The sequence below is a fragment of the Balaenoptera acutorostrata genome, chromosome 14 (genome assembly GCF_949987535.1).
Source record: "Balaenoptera acutorostrata chromosome 14, mBalAcu1.1, whole genome shotgun sequence".
Lineage (NCBI taxonomy): Eukaryota > Metazoa > Chordata > Mammalia > Artiodactyla > Balaenopteridae > Balaenoptera > Balaenoptera acutorostrata.
The window spans coordinates 5821571-5838719 of record NC_080077.1 but is presented as its reverse complement, the minus strand read 5'-3'; the positions used below and the strand labels follow the sequence as shown (position 1 = coordinate 5838719).

The 17149-nt window shown below is 34.8% G+C and overlaps 1 protein-coding gene across 1 annotated transcript in view; it reads left to right on the top strand.

The window, feature by feature from the left end:
- PACRG (parkin coregulated) overlaps nucleotides 1-17149 on the top strand; it is a 526594-nt gene that overhangs the window by 64012 nt on the left and 445433 nt on the right. The window contains exon 2 of the mRNA XM_007186085.2: nucleotides 13785-13919. Coding sequence (XP_007186147.1) covers nucleotides 13785-13919 — 135 coding nt within the window. The remainder of the gene's footprint in view (nucleotides 1-13784; nucleotides 13920-17149) is intronic.

The following is a 17149-nucleotide window of genomic DNA, read 5'->3' as shown; positions in this document are numbered from 1 at the left end:
CATAGGTTTTGGGTTGTAATGTTTTCATTGTCATTTGTCTCTAGGTATTTTTTGACTTCCTCTTTGATTTCTTTATTGATTTCTTTAGTGATCTCTTGGTTATTTAGTAACGTATTGCTTAGCCTCCATGTGTTTGTGTTTTTTACATTTTTTTCCCTGTAATTCATTTCTAATCTCATAGCATTGTGGTCAGAAAAGATGCTTGGTATGATTTCAATTTTCTTAAATTTACCGAGGCTTGATTTGCGACCCGAGATGTGATCTATCCTGGAGAATGTTCCGTGCGCACTTGAGAAGAAACTGTAATCTCCTGTTTTCTGATGGAATGTCCTATAAATATCAATTAAATCTATCTGGTCTATTGTGTCATTTAAAGCTTGTGTTTCCTTATTAATTTTCTGTTTGGATGATCTGTCCATTGGTGTAAGTGAGGTGTTAAAGTCCCCCAGTATTACTGTGTTACTGTCGATTTCCTGTTTTAGAGCTGTTAGCAGTTGCCTTATGTATTGAGGTGCTCCTGTGTTGGGTGCATATATATTTATAATTGTTATATCTTCTTCTTGGATTGATCCCTTTATCATTACGTAGTGTCCTTCCTTGTCTCTTGTAACAGTGTTTATTTTAAAGTCTATTTTATCTGTTATGAGTATTGCTACTCCAGCTTTCTATTGATTTCCATTTGCATGGAATATGTTTTTCCATCCCCTCTATTTCAGTCTGTATGTGTCTCTAGCTCTGAAGTGGGTCTCTTGTAGACAGCATATATATGGGTCTTGTTTTTGTATCCATTCAGTGAGCCTGTGTCTTTTGGTTGGAGCATTTAATCCATTCACATTTAAGGTAATTATTGATATGTATGTTCCTATTATCATTTTCTTAATTGTTTTGGGTTTGTTTTTGTAGGTCCTTTTCTTCTCTTGTGTTTCCCACTTAGAGAAGTTCCTTTAGCATTTGTTGTCAAGCTGGTTTGGTGGTGCTGAATTCTGTTAGCTTTTGCTTGTCTGTAAAGCTTTTGATTTCTCCATCGAATCTGAATGAGATCCTTGCCGGGTAGAATAATCTTGGTTTTAGGTCCTTCCCTTTCATCAGTTTAAGTATATCATGCCACTCCCTTCTGGCTTGTAGAGTTTCTGCTGAGAAATCAGCTGTTAACCTTATGGGGGTTCCCTTATACGTTATTTGTCATTTTTCCCTTGCTGCTTTCAATAATTTTTCTTTGTCTTTAATTTCTGCCAATTTGATTACTATGTGTCTCGGCGTGTTTCTCCTTGGGTTTATCCTGTATGGGACTCTCTGCACTTCCTGGACTTGGGTGGCTATTTCCTTTCCCATATTAGGGAAGTTTTCGACTATAATCTCTTCAAATATTTCTCGGGTCCTTTCTCTCTCTCTTCTCCTTCTGGAACCCCTATAATGCAAATGTTGTTGTGTTTAATGTTGTCCCAGAAGTCTCTTAAGCTGTCTTCATTTCTTTTCATTCTTTTTTCTTTTTTCTGTTCCGCAGCAGTGAATTCCACCATTCTGTCTTCCAGGTCACTTATCCGTTCTTCTGCCTCAATTATTCTGCTATTGATTCCTTCTAGCGTATTTTTCATTTCAGTTATTGTATTGTTCATCTCTGTTTGTTTGTTGTTTAATTCTTCTAGATCTTTGTGGAACATTTCTTGCATCTTCTTGATCTTTGCCTCCATTCTTTTTCCGAGGTCCTCGTTCATCTTCACTATCATTATTCTGAATTCTTTTTCTGGAAGGTTGCCTATCTCCACTTCATTTAGTTGTTTTTCTGGGGTGTTATCTTGTTCCTTCATCTGGTACATAGCCCTCTGCCTTTTCATCTTGTCTGTCTTTCTGTTAATGTGGTTTTTGTTCCACAGGCTGCAGGACTGTAGTTCTTCTTGCTTCTGCTGTCTGCCCTCTGCTGGATGAGCCTATCTAAGAGGCTTGTGGACATTTCCTGATGGGAGGGACTGGTGGTGGGTAGAGCTGGGTGTTGCCCTGGTGGGCAGAGCTCAGGAAAACTTTAATCCGCTTGACTGCTGATGGGTGGGGCTGGGTTCCCTCCCTGTTGGTTGTTTGGCCTGAGGTGACCCAACACTGGAGCCTATCCAGGCTCTTTGGTGGGGCTAATGGCAGACTCTGGGAGGGCTCACGCCAAGGAGTACTTCCCAGAACTTCTGTTGCCAGTTTCCTTGTCCTCACGGTGAGACAGAGCCACCCCCTGCCTCTGCAGGAGACCCTCCAACACTAGCAGGTTGGTCTGGTTCAGTCTCTATGGGGTCACTGCTCCTTCCTCTGGGTCCTCATGCACACACTACTTTGTGTGTGCCCTCCAAGAGTGGAATCTCTGTTTCCCCCAGTCCTGTCGAAGTCCTGCAGTCAAATCCTGCTAGCCTTCAAAGTCTGATTCTCTAGGAATTCCTCCTCCGGTTGCAAGACCCCCAGGTTGGGAAACCTGACGTGAGGCTCAGAACCTTCAGTCCAGTGGGTGGACTTCTGTGGTAAAAGTGTTCTCCAGTTTGTGAGTCACCCACCCAGCAGTTATGGGTTTGAATTTATTGTGATTGTGCCCCTCCTATGGTCTCATTGTGGTTTCTCCTTTGTCTTTGGTTGTGGGGTGTCTTTTTTGGTGAGTTCCAGTGTCTTCCTGTCAATGATTGTTCCGCAGTTAGTTGTGATTCCAGAGTTCTCGCAAGAGTGAGAGCATGTTCTTCTACTCCACCATCTTAAACCAATCTTACAACGTTTTCTTTTCATGAGATTTTCCTCACCCAAAATTATTTTTGTGTTGTTTTCTGGAATCCCTCAGTGATCTCTCGTCACTCACCATATTTTGTTTCTTCCATTCCTCCCCTGTAACTTGTGCCTTATCTTAGAGAGCTTTCAGTGGTCAGTTTTTTCTCATAATTTTACAGTAAATGGAGTTCATACTGTATTTGTATGATTCTAGAATAAAAGACGGAAGAAATGTTTTTTCTAGAAATCATTTTAACTTTCGAGATTTATTACTTGCCAGATACCAAGGAATTGAAGTAGACTGGGAAGGAAAGCATTTTGTCGATTCCTCCTATATTTCTTTTAATTTCAGGGTTATCTCATATTTTATTGTATGATAAAAACGAAGATAAAGTAACATATTTCAGAAGAAAGATGAGGAAACTTCTCACTTAGGTTGTATGATATGTGTGTGTGTGTGTGTGTGTGCGTGTATGTGCGTATAAACTGCTTATACAAGTACATGGAATGCTTGTATATAATTCTAATGTCTAACATATTTCAAATCATGCTTACAAATTCTATTCAAAACATTTAACTACATACAGTAATCTAAAGTAAACTATATCTATGCAAAATGAAACACTTCTGAATGTAAAGGAAGTCATTGATAAATCTTCTGATTTGTGAGTTGTGCATGTCTAGTTAGGGTAAGTTAGACAAATGGCCAAACTGGCTTGTTGTTAGTAGAGCAGAGGTTAAGAGTTTATTCTTCATGTGGACTAGTTGGCTTTATTTTGGCCACAAGCTGACCTAATGTCAGCTAGCTTTCACAGATGGAGATCTTGGCTCAGGAAAAAATGTACTTTATTTACTAAAAGATAAAAATATAAGGGAGAAAAAAGTAAAAACATATTACATCTAGACAAGGAATGATGCATTACTATCTTTACCTTAGAGAGATGACGTACAGTTTAGATAGGGCTTCATTTCTTCTTCTATTCCTTTCCATGGTGGAAAATCCCAGACTGTTAAGATTATAATCTTGTATTTCTTATTATATTATCTTCCAGTTAAGTTGTCACATGCATGCTTTGTATGTACAATAACACAAATGTTTTTGCACATTTCTTTCTTCCTTGATTTGACCATTAGAGTCTGTAAATTATAATCAGCGTGTTTAATATCTCTGCAAATTGTATGAACTTTCGAAGTACTTTTTTTAGAGGAAGCCAGTAGACTGATGGGAAAGCAAAACTCTTTTTTAACCAATATAATTTTTTTTTTATTGTAAATAGTTCTAAAAATTGTTTTCTATTAAATAGCTAGTTCTTTCTGGAGAAAATCAGTTTGCATCATTAAACACAAGGATTTTCAAATTTTCTGTTAAAATATTCATGATATGTAAGGTATAAATGGTAATAGTCTCTTCACATATACAAAACTAACATTTTTACTCTAATTATTCAGTAAGGAATAACTCTGTTGCAAGACACTGAATGTACATGTTTAGATATAAACTACTTACCATGCTCTCAACATTAAAGGTATAACAGGAATAGAATATATTTTAAACTCTTACTCATTTATATTCTCCTTTCACATTTAGCTCACTCATTTCTTTGGCCTTAGTGTTAGGTGTGACAATGTATTAGCCAAGCTGTCTCAGTCATTCAGGCATTTTATCAGTTCTACAAGACAGATGCTAAATAGCACAGTCTAAACTGAAATCTCTGATGACTCTCTGGAGACAAGTTGATAGCAAGAATCATACTTGGACACTTAAATATGTGGCCTTTTCCTGTATTTAGCTGCAGGAAGAGAGCAACTTTGCAGTAAACTTTTTTAGTCTTCAACTGTGAAGATTTCTTTTTCATCATTTGATTATTGCATCTCATTTTGTTAGGAAAAGCTATCGATCTTCTTTTTTTTTTTTTTCCTACAACAAAGAATTTAAAGAACCACCAGTGACTATTACTTTAAACAAAGAAATTTAAACGAAATCGTGTAGTCCAACCATTGCTTTCAGAACTATTTTAGGTAACAGAGACAACATTTTGAAATAAACTCTGAGTTCCAAGCGTGTTATAGTTTAGTTTTAAAATTAAAATGACACAACCATAATTTGCTCAGCAATCTTTGGGACTTCTTTTTGTCATATAGTTATTGCAAAAGCATTTTTAAATCAAGTTATTGGATCCTAGCCTGAAAAAGTCTAGAATCCATGAAACCAAGCTTGTTATTAAGATGATAGTGCTGAGAAAAATAAGCCTTGAAATGTAAACTTGAATATGTTTCCATAGCCCCTTTGAATTTCAGTTTGTCAAAAGTAAAACAAGGAATTCATGTGCCGTTTGAGATTCCTCTTAGCTCTATATGTAGGTAAATTCTCTGATAATATTGTCCTCAATATTTGTTGAATTAATAAATACACATGTTAGGTTATAGAGGTGTAGGAAGGATCTTAGAGGTCAGCCCGTGAAATTTTTTAATCTGACACATGTGGAAGCTGAGGCTCCAAAGGGTCCAATCACTTGCCCTTGTTGTAAGGCAGCTCCAAGTTTATGCTTCTTCTTTACTGCATGTATCTTCATGATCCTTTTGGGAACAAGGCAAGACACAATTTATTGTCAAGTTGAAAAGTTAAGTCTAGTACCAAAGTCTTCTAAATTTTTTAATTGAAGTATTTGTCCTTTTACTCCATGTTACTCTTTTCACTAACACTGTATCTTTCTAGTGCTACCTATCTGAAAAGCTATATTATAAGCTATTTGGGTTTTTGTAATCATTATATAACAATGCTAATTTAAATACAAATTATTATAATATTTACAATACTAATAGTTTTTATACGCTAATTATATTTAAACTAGTTTCTGCAAGCACTTTAGACTAAGTTATTTCATTTTAAGCATCAAACAAGCCATATTTTAAGCAAAATTTTCCCATTTATAGAAGTGAATTTTGAAATAGAATACATGGGTTTTAATGTGAGAGGTTTTACATAGAAACGAAATACGTATTGGTCTAATCAATGTTGAATTTTTGGTTATAAAATTGTAATAATTGATAATTACTTAAATGTAATAATAAACAGAAAATCCAAGCAAATTAATTCTGATTTAATAATTAATAACTACATAGGTTATAAATAGACAAATCTGTGGTACAGCAACCATAATACTCTAATTATTTCTACTAAAATTGTACAGAATTCAGGTTTATAGAAAATTACAATACATTTCTGCCTGGTTCCACTGAAAAGTATAGGTACCTTGCAAGGCTGAATAACATTTTCTAATGAAAAGGAACAATGCCTTAAAACCCAAATGTTTTATCTTCTGAGTGTGCAGAATTCTATACATCTTTCTGTGGCATTTATCACATTCTTATTTCTATAGAAGATTCTGGGGGATATTCTTATCTCTTTTCCTGAATGATATATATCTTGAGGATAATATATTTGACTTATCTTTTTGTCCCCAATAATACCAAGCCTAGTGACTTGGAAATATTATGTATTCAATGCATTTTTCAATGAATGAGTGATACAGGTAATATCTATTTTAGAGCCAGTTCTTAACTCTGTTTCTAATTAATATTTTAGTTTATGTGACCATAAGTTCTTGAATTCAGATTTGTGAGTTTCTAACACAGAAAAATCTATACTTTACTTCACAAGTTCCTCTGGCTGTTCAGGTAAGTGTATTAGTTATACATATATCTTGTATTCTAAAATCATTTTGGTTCCATAAGTGATTAGATAGTTTATGAATTCCAGTATTACAGTCCATTGACAGTCTTTTCTTCCCCCATTTCCAGTTAGCACTCACTTTACCCTGCTTTAACAATGACACCTTGCTAACAGCTCAGATTTTGACAGCGCATAGGGCAGAATAACTCCCAAAGCGTATATCTGGTTTTACTTCATATTCCTTATTCATTACTCGATGCATTATAGTCTGGCTTCCACCCCATCATACCACTACAGCTGCTTAATTTTCAGAGATCTTTCATTCTTCTTCTTAATTGATCTCCTTGTATCATTAAAACAAAAGAAAAGCAAAATTTGTCCCTCTCATTCACTGATTTCTATGATTTACTTGCCTTCCCTGTTTACTTGCTACCATTCTGACTGTTCTTTCTATTCTCCTGTAGAATTCCAAATCTCCAGGTAATGTCTTGGGTTCCCAGCATTTTCCTCACTATATACTTTCCCTTTGGAAAAATTTGCCAACTTGCATAGATTTAACCCAACCACTTGATTACAAACAAACTTTGTCGACAGCCTAGATCTCCTTAATAATCTCCATACAGGTTGTTCCAGTGGTTTAATGACCAAGTCTAGTTTATCCCCCAGGCATTTCAACCATAAGGTGAAGAACCTGATCCCACCACAGTGTCGAATATGGTTTGTTAGGAAAGGTTTCTTAGGAGAGGTGAGGTTTGTGCTTAGTCATGAAGGTGATTAGTAGTTTCAGGAGAAAAAGAAGGAGGATAAAAAGGAGTAGTAAAGGGGTAAGAGAGAATAACAGATTGATGGGATAGCAAAATCAAGAAGACCAAAGAGAGCAGGGCATGTCTGAGAACTGCCAGTGTTTGGGTATAATTTATGCTTGGGTACCTGTAGAGGAATGCTGGGGCGACCAACACTCAGCTTGCAAATGTCTTTGTGCAGCATGTTTGTGGGAAATCATTTATGGATTCTAAGTAGATGAGAGATATGATTTAATTAGTCGATTAAAATATTCATTGTGCAGCTGACAGAGGAATGATCTAAACAAGGCAAAGCTGGAGGCAAAAAGAGCAAGTAAAGAAAAGAGAAAGAAACTCTCCTATAAAAAATTTAAAAACTTTAAATGCTAAATAAGTAAAAATGGAAGGCAAAATAATAAGTAGATATTTGTTGTAAATGCAAACATGGTTAATATCTTTTAATATAAAAAGCTCATACAAATTGATTTTAATATAGAAAAGACATGAACATACATTCACAAACGTATTCGTATAGCATTTATACTAAAATGAGAAAACGTTCATCCTCATTTGTTAAACATAGTAATCCAAATTGAACAATAAGAAGACGTTATCGACTGAATGTGTCCCCCCAAAATTTATATGTTGAAACCCTAACCCCCAATGTGATAGTATTTGGAGGTGGGGCCTTTGAGAGGTAATTAGGTTTATGTGATGGCTTCATGAGAGTGGGGTCTCTGTGATGGGATTAGTGTTCTTATAAGAAGAGGAAAAGAGCCCAGAGCTCGCTGTCTCTCTGCCATGTGAGGATCCAGTGAGAAGGTAGCGGTCTGCAAGCTAGGAAGGGGGTTCTCACTGGAACCTGACCTTGCTGGCACCCTGATCTCAGATGTCCAGTCTCCAGAACTGAGAAAATAAAATTTCTCTTGTTTAAGTCATCCAGTCTGTGGTATTTTGTTATAGCAGCCCAAGTAGACTAAAACAGAAGACCTATTTAATTAACAAATAATTTTATCAAGAATCATAAAATATAAATTTTGATCTCATCTCATACTGAAGATTCTGTCTGAAGGAAATAATATAAAATGTGGAAAATGTGATATGCCTGAAAATTTTATAATAATGTAATTATAAAAGGCAAACGAAATGGAAATAATATAAATTCCAAATATAATTGCAGATAGTTGGTAGAATATTGCTTAGCCACAAAAAATGAAAAAGTACACTAAATGGAAAGGACATAAAAATGAAAAAATGGTATTTGTATATATGTTTTTGGAAAAAGTCTAGAGAGAAAGCACAAACTTATTAATAGGTGATAGAATAGTAAGTGACTTAATAAGATTTCCCTCCATTCTGCAGTTTATTACTTATGTAACTTAAAACAAATTTATTATTCACATCTTTGTAGTCAGAAGCCTGTTTCATCTCTGCCTTTAAATCTCTTCATTCAATTAGTCATGTGCCCTAGGTAATTCCCCCTTAAGTTTTTCCCAACTCTCTAGTACAGTGACTGAGGACATGTCCTATAGCGGCAGTGAGATTGGAAGTCAAATATCTTTCCTACTACTTTCTAGTTCTGTGATTTCTGCCAGGTTTTGAACATATCTAAGCTTTAATTTCCTTGTCTGTAAGACCATTTCATATGTGTTTTGTTGAAAACTGAAACCAATAATGTTTGTAAAGAACGAACGCAGTATAAGGGGATTTCGTTTTTATTCCTGATGCCACCCTAATTCAAGGCCTTTGCCATCTCATGCTCAGAGGACTCCAGTAAAGTCCAGATTGATCATCCTGACTCCACATTCTCCTGAGTCTAAGCCATCCTGTTAGGCCTCAGTGGAATAAGCTTCTTAAAATAGATTACCTATGTCACTTAGAAGTTTTCTCTATCACTCAACTGTTACCATAGGGCCTGACTTTTAAGGACTCCAAAGTGTGTCCACATATATTGAATATTTATTGAAACATGTATATTTTACCATATGAGGCTCTTACTAACAAAAACATTACTATCATAGTGTTTTGTTGTATTGTTAAATTGTTATGTTGTTAAAGCTTCTTATAAAAATTTTACCTGGTAATATAAGCTCACTTTTGTTAATGTTGAGGTGCCCTACCTACCAACAATCAGATTTGTTAACTGTTAATCTTTTGCAAATATTTTTCTGGTTATTTGGTGACCTTAGGTATTGCATTTTTCTGATGTATTAAAACAATTACGACTGGCAAATAGGACAGACGCTGAATTATAATACTCCTTACTCAGAAATCTAGGCTGATGGCAACCAATTTACCAGTCCCGCGGCTAACATTCCAGTGCCTGAGTAGCTCGGAGACAATCCAACTCTGGCTCACCAGCTTCTTAACCACAGTGATTTTATGAATCCGAATTTCATGTTGAAAAATTTCCTAATTAGGAAATTAGTGTCTTTGAATTATAGTGTCTCAATGTTAGTGAGGTGGCTAAATGGACCAATTAGAAAAACACAATGTAGCTTCCCACTTGAAGTAAAAGTCTCCTTTTTTTTTCTTTTTTTCTTTTTAGCAGTTTCAATTTATGCTAAAAAATAAATCTACGGAAAAGGAAACTTTTGAACTATATGATGAAGAATTTTAGAGAAACTTCCTTCCTGCTAATTATTATTAGTTTTGTGACCATGACAGAGACTGTGATCTAAGTCCTAAATCCATTACAGCACATTCAATAAATGTAGGCATATAAAGTATTGTGTCATCTGTAATCACTTCAAAGTGCATTCAATATCTCAGTTCCCAAGTGCATTCGATTTTATTAAAAGCATTCTGCTGCAACATCCATTCATCCTAATTGGTTTACAGATAGACCCCACCATTCAGGCAAATCCTAATTGCATTTTCCCACAAATCTAGTTTGATTTATGGTTCCTTATTTGCTTTATATTATTTACACTAAATCGGGATAAAATTCTTAAGACATTAAATAAAATTTACAGTAGTCCTTGTACAAATATGAGACTTATGTAAGGATTCTTCACAGTATTTTTGTTGGCTCTTAAAGTTGTTTAGTCAAGCTGTATCCATCTGTGTGATTTCCAATAATAATATCTTTATTACCTTTCCAGAAATTATATTTCACTTGGTTTTCATGTACAGATTTTTAGAACTAGTTGGAATGAATTATGTATGGAATGTTAAAAAAATAGTATGTCCTTCTGTAAGGTTTCAGTGGCTACCTATATATTTGGAACAGAAAAAAATATTATCTAGGGATAGAGTGACAGAGCATCTGCATGAAATTAGGTAATGTCCCTTTGCATTAACAAATCTAAGTGGTAATATTCTAGTCGGTTTTACAAATTATAACTCCTGAAATTCCAAGAGTTAATTTGGAATGGATCTATAGCAGAATTGAACGAATCTAGTGTTTCAAAATAAGTAAATGGCAGAAATATAAAAACAGAGGATAACAGATACTCAATAAAATTTCCGTACTGTTGAGTCATTGCATATTAGCATGGACAATTTTTGTAAAACTAAGCAAAGACTTCCATGGAACTGTAGGTATGGAATCATTTCTCTAGAGAGCCCATAAAAATTTATGGGAAGAAAGAGGAAGTATAAGTTATCTGTTACAATTTATAAAAAGCCTTCTAGGCATCTTAGAAATGTATTCATTATTTGAAAAGTTTGGACGATTAGAATTTTGAGTTCTGAATCAGAAAGATTGGAGTATATTTAGAATAAGAGATATAAGGGAAAAGAGAAATTGATTTTAAGATAAATACAAAGAAAAAAGAGAAAGATCGATAATCTCAAACAAATTTTAAGTCAGTTAAATAAATGAGAGGCTTGCTGTCAACAGCATAAATAATAATTTGGCATCTAAAAAAACTGAAAAAGATGGTTAGCATATGATGAGCAGACAAAAAAACCTAAATAATTGTTGTAGCTGAATTTTTTAAATGAGAAATTGTCTTCGATCTCTACTGGAATAGAAAAGAGGTCCCCAACACCCATAGTGTCAGTGGAGAACACATGGGGGCAGATTGGACTTTCACCCCAGCCAGCAGTCATAAGAGGGTCTTCCCCCTTCCTGTTGGGGTGGTGTCAGAGGATGCCTCGTGGAGGGACAGGCACTGCATAGCAGTAATGAGGCCACTTCATCTGTGTTGTCAGGGTAGGGAGCACTAATGAGGCACTGCTACCCTTCCCTGTCAGGGAGGTGACAGTGGAGGCCAGTGGTGCTGAAACTCCCACCCTCACCCAGTGTTAATGAGGAGCTCCCTCCACATGGTTCAACCGAGGCCAGGTGGGATACCCGTACTTCTACCCCAGCCTGGTAGTAATCAGGTGGCACCCCCCACCTCATTTCTGCTAGAGGTGTCAGAATAAACCAGCTAAAGCAGAAGGTTTAAGATCTAGAGTCTCATAACACACCAATGTCCAGGTTTCAATAAAAAAATCAGTTGTCACACCAAGAATCAGGAAGATTGTAAAGCGAATGAAAAAAGACAATCAATAGATGCCACACACCCCCAGTCCCTGGCAAACACCATTCCACTCTCTGTTTCTATGAGTTCAGTTTTTTTTGAGATTCCACAAAAAAGTGAGATCATACAGTATTTGTCTGTCTGACTTATTTCACTTAGCATAATATCCTCAAGGTCTATCCATGTCATTCCAAATGGCAGGACTTCCTTCTTTTTGTGGCTGAATAATAGTCCATTTTATATATATATATATATATATATATATATATATATATATATATATATATATATATATATATATGTATCATACTATATATATAGCTATTTACCCATTAAAAATTAATTTTTCAAAAATATAAAAAATGAGGTATCTGTATACAAATAATAATAATACACATATACACATGCACACACATATGTACTATTGCACTGTAACTTTCTGTAAATACATATGCATGCTGGCTATGTTTACTTTCTTTAGTTTATGTTCTACAACTTCTGGGGGGTGTTAAAATGGTGACATGATGGTAAATAGTAATTTTTTTTGATGTAACTTCTTGGCAAAATAAAAAACTGTTGATTCTTTATCATTTCCCAAAAATATGTTTCAAAATTTATTGCTCCATGAATTGCAAAAGTCCAGGAGTGACATCTCCACAGTTTCCATTATACTAACATTGTTGAGAATGTCCTCCTTTATATATAGCATCCAGCTCAGAACTCTGCACAAAGTAGTTGCTGTATGCATATGGTCATTTAACAATTGAATGAACTTGGCTGAAAAATTCTAATACCAGAACAAATTTTAAATCTTCAGTAAGTAAGAGTAAATCTTGCTTCTCCACTGCCCAGTGTCATTTCAGTTACTTACGTAATCATTTGCTGCGAATAATGTGCTATGTAGTGAAGAACATTTTAAACTCTAATAAATGCCTTTGTGTTACCTCACTCTTCAATTCCACTTCAGCATTTAATCATCTTGATAAGGTATTTCTTAATCTCCTACTCAGTTTCTAATCTTAGTCTTTATGTGTGCTTCAGATAAAATGTATTTGTCATTATATAATATATAATATTTGTTATATTAGATCTATTTTTATATGTACTTTGTTAAAATTATTTTTCACACAGATACTAAAAATTAATATTGCATCAAATAACTTAAAATATTAAGATAGTAGGTAAATTATTTGCTCTCTTGTCTATTTAAGAATTAACAAAATAATTGTTTTTATTAAACTAATGGATGACTAATATTTACCTTTTTTTTTACAAACAGGTAAAGATAATAATGTTTAGACTATATATAAGGAACAATACAGTCGACTATCATTTTCTAATGATAGTCATTCACTAATCACTTTGAATTTTGTAACCTAATGAATTAGTTCATATGTAAATAATGCAGATTTAAAAGTTGGAGTCAATGTGAATAACTCAATATGAAATGTTTCTTCTTTCATAAAACTCATAATTTGGCAGGTGAAAGATTCTCGTATAATCTCTTCTAATGTTTCTTGCTCATAAATTCATGTTACCAAATGTATGCTATGCACACACAGTAGACCACCATTTTTCTTCTTAAACTCTCTCATTTATCATCACTTAATTTTATATCACATTTTTATGGTTTTATTGTTAATATTTATAACATGAGAACATATCCTAACATTTTATTTATATAGAAAGATTTGAAGGACATATTTTAAATTTATTTCTGGAGTAGTCTACAAAGTATATCAGACCTGAGATTAGAATTTGCAATTATTCAGAATCTTAAAAGTTTTAACACTCTGAACTTAGTTGCTTCTATTAAAATGTTTTCCTTAAACAGAAGTTCAGGCTTTTCTTCGTTATAAAGTGATATTTTAAAGTGACATTTTCTAGGAATGCTTTGTAAAGTAGCTTGAAGTAAAGTAAATCCTTAATAGTTATTATAAAATAATTTTCTTCTCCAAATGTTTGTATTAGTGAGATTTCAGTTGTTCATTATTAAGATAATTTGGTTTGTCTTCCAGAACATTTTATACAAAATGAAACATAAAAGCCAAAGTCTTTTCACTGTGCAGTTTCCAATGTGTTTTAAAACCTGATTCCTTTTTTTTTTTTTTTTTTTCTTTAAAGGTGAGAGGCCCTCCAACTGCAGGAGCATTTAAAGAAAGACCAACGAAGCCCACAGCATTTCGAAAATTTTATGAACGAGGGGACTTCCCAATTGCCCTTGAACATGATTCAAAAGGAAACAAAATAGCGTGGAAGGTAAGTCAGGGCACAGCTGGGAGAACCAGCTGTGCTCCCTGTAGAAGTGACATTTCCCAATGTCGAACAAAGTTGGCTGATAAGTAAATAAGCTGGAGTGATTTCTCAGTGAATGGAAGATGGTAGGTAAGCTCTGAGAGAAAGCTCCCCTGTGTCAGCTGTCCACCTTGACTAACAATTAAATTATAGCCTGCAAAAAAGAAAATGACAGAGTTGCTTTGCCTTAGAGAATTGTGTGCTGACCAATTCATCTCTATTTTTATGAGAACCTGGCATCCCAGCCTGTTTCAGGCAGTCCATCAAATTATGGAACTGGTGGCTGGATACAAAGAACAACAGCCATTTATCTCCCCCACATTTCACCTTCCTGCAGGACACTTCCAAATGGAAGCTTTAATTACCTGAATGGATAGGTCAAGATTGTCTGCTCCCTGGAAATGCAGTGTGGAATACAAAAAAAGGCCGGTTCTCACTGCCTCCCTCTCCTCTCTGTCTGCAGCACGTGTCAGCCAGCACAGTGGCTGTCATACGTGCCCTGTTAGAGGCTGACCTCCGCCGCTGAAACCATTACAGCACCGACATTTTTCTGACAAAAGGTTAATTGGTTTCAAAATAAATGTATTGCCTAATGACTCCATTTTAATGTGGCTGTTTCTTTCTAAAAGGTTCACTGATGTTATTTGTAAAAACTTGCCAATCTCTTAACTGAAGAAGGCTTTTACATTTAATTTGAAAAATGAATGCTGATCTCTAACCAGCTTCTGCTATTTAATTATTTTTTGTTATCAAGGACTTTGCTTTGGGTGATATTTATCAGCTAAAAGGGCTTCTCTGCCTAAAGAAAGAAAAGCAGTTGCACATGTATGAGCATCACATCAGGTTAAGGAACATAAAAGGCTTTGCCAAATATCATTTTAAATTTAGCAATTGATCCATGTAATAAAAAAGTCCCACAGTAGTATCTGAAGGGTGAACGTCAGGATTGTTTATAATTAGTAACAAATAAATTTATGTTAAAAAATAAAAATGATCAAAGTGTAGAATTCATCAAAGTAAATAGGTTAGAAATTCATTAAAATTAACCTTTTCCTTCTTTTATGGAAAAACTGAAAGAATTGTTTGCATTATTTCTAGTATGTCTTTAAATGTTTTCATATAATTATCAAACATTTTGAAATCTTGAGCAGTCACATGATATCCAGTTATTGAACTTAGAATTATTAAAAATTGGCAAGAGAAATCTGAAGATATCCTTGTTATTAAGTTTTGTCATAATTTTTTTAGGAGAATGAAGGACATTATTATCCTGGTTTTAATCATCTCTCTTAAAATTTGCATTTGTTATGTGAAAATGTGCATAATGAGAAAAAATTTATAGCAAGTATAACTAATTTAGATATTTTATTCTTAAAAACTTTAATTTGGGGTTTTGTTTGTATTTGATTAGTTAGATGGATTTTGTGTTTGTTAGTCTATGTACCAATTCATTCACTATAACATAGTGCAGGTTCTTAAGAACTTGATTCCTTTTGAGTAAAAGAATATGCCATATTTCTTTATAAAAAGTGAGTAGATTTTTGGTGTTTTAAGTAATTTTAGCACACAAAAATTCTATCAATAAAAAGAATTCATAGATTTTTTTGACCTGTTTGAATAATCGTATGAGTAATTTTTAGAAATGTCAAGAGACTAGAAAAAATTCATCTTGAAAATAATAAAAATATAGGATGAATCATTTTGCTTTATCTTTGATAATCCAACAGTCAGAGGGTATATAAATTGCTTTTCTTTCTTATAACTATATTAATTCTTTTAAGCTACTATTGACTATTGTACTGATTCAGCAAGCTAAAAAGTCAGAATAAAGAGGAAGCAATTTATTTGCTGCCACTGGTAGGATAATAGCATACATTTAAAGAAACATCTTATCCTATAACCGGTAGACTTCTACCTTTTAAAGCTTTATCAACCAGATTTCAATTGTACTACTGTAATGTTGAAGATAAAACATTAAAATTATTAAGCACAGGCTTGTGAGCAGTCTCTCAATATATTCATATTTATTCCTTGGCACATGTACTATGGGGAAAGTCTGGTACTTGGTAAGACCAGAGGCCTTCTTTTAGGATGCCATTTCTAAGGAAGGGACCTCGAATGTTGAAGGAAGCAGGGCTCCGCATGCACCCCACAAGAACAAACTAACTGAACAACCCCAGACCCTGAACTGTACTTCGCCGTGTGTGGACAGAGCCCTGGTCAAGCAAACTTCTCATCTCATGTCATAGCTCGCCCCTTGCTGAAGGCTCCTGAGTATCTCTGATTCCCAGGAAAATACCTGTCCTCTCTCCACACTCCCTGTGATATCCCTGAGGCTCCAAGGGCGGTGGTAAGTACCTGAAATGGTGTGTATAATTAAGTGGCAAGGAGATCCATTTCCTTTATCAGAATTTCAAGAGGCCTGAAAGACCAAGAAATCACTGCCCTAAACCCTGATGAAGACTTCCCCAGCATCTCAGGCTCATTCCAGTCTGTGAAGTTGCTGAGAGAGGATCCCTGCCCAAGACCTCAAATTCCCCCTCTTTTTGTTCTGGATTAGCTGACCTGATCATCACCATATTAGAAATCACCATATATTCTTGAAATAATAAAGGCACTCTACTACAGTAATACTTAATAAATGACTTACTAAAGTCAGATCGTAGAAGTAAGAGTTAGAGACAGGCAAATGTCCTCGCAAGGTTAGGTTTCTCAACCCCACATCCTGAGCTACCATCATAGTTTAAGGCACATGAAATGGTCATTTGTTCCACATGTCAAAACAACAGGGCAGACCAAATGCCACAATCCGTGCAGTTTAGTATATTCCTTGCGGTATCACTAAAGATCCGAGCACTGTCTAATGCAACTTTCTGCAGTGGTGGAAATGTTCTGCATCTGTACTGTCTAATACATTACAAGTAGCCATATGTGGCCGTTAAGCACTTGAAATGTCCCCAGAGAGACTGAGGAACTAAATTTTAAATTTTAATTAATTTTAATTTAAATAGCCACATGGTTACCATATTAGACAGTGCTGCTCTACATTAAGATAATGACAGTCAAGTAGAGAACAAATGTATGGATACCAAGGGTGAAAGGGGTGGGGTGGGAGGAATTGGGACACTGGGATTGACACATATACATTATTGATACTTTGTATAAAATGGAAACATACTGTATAGCTCAGGGAA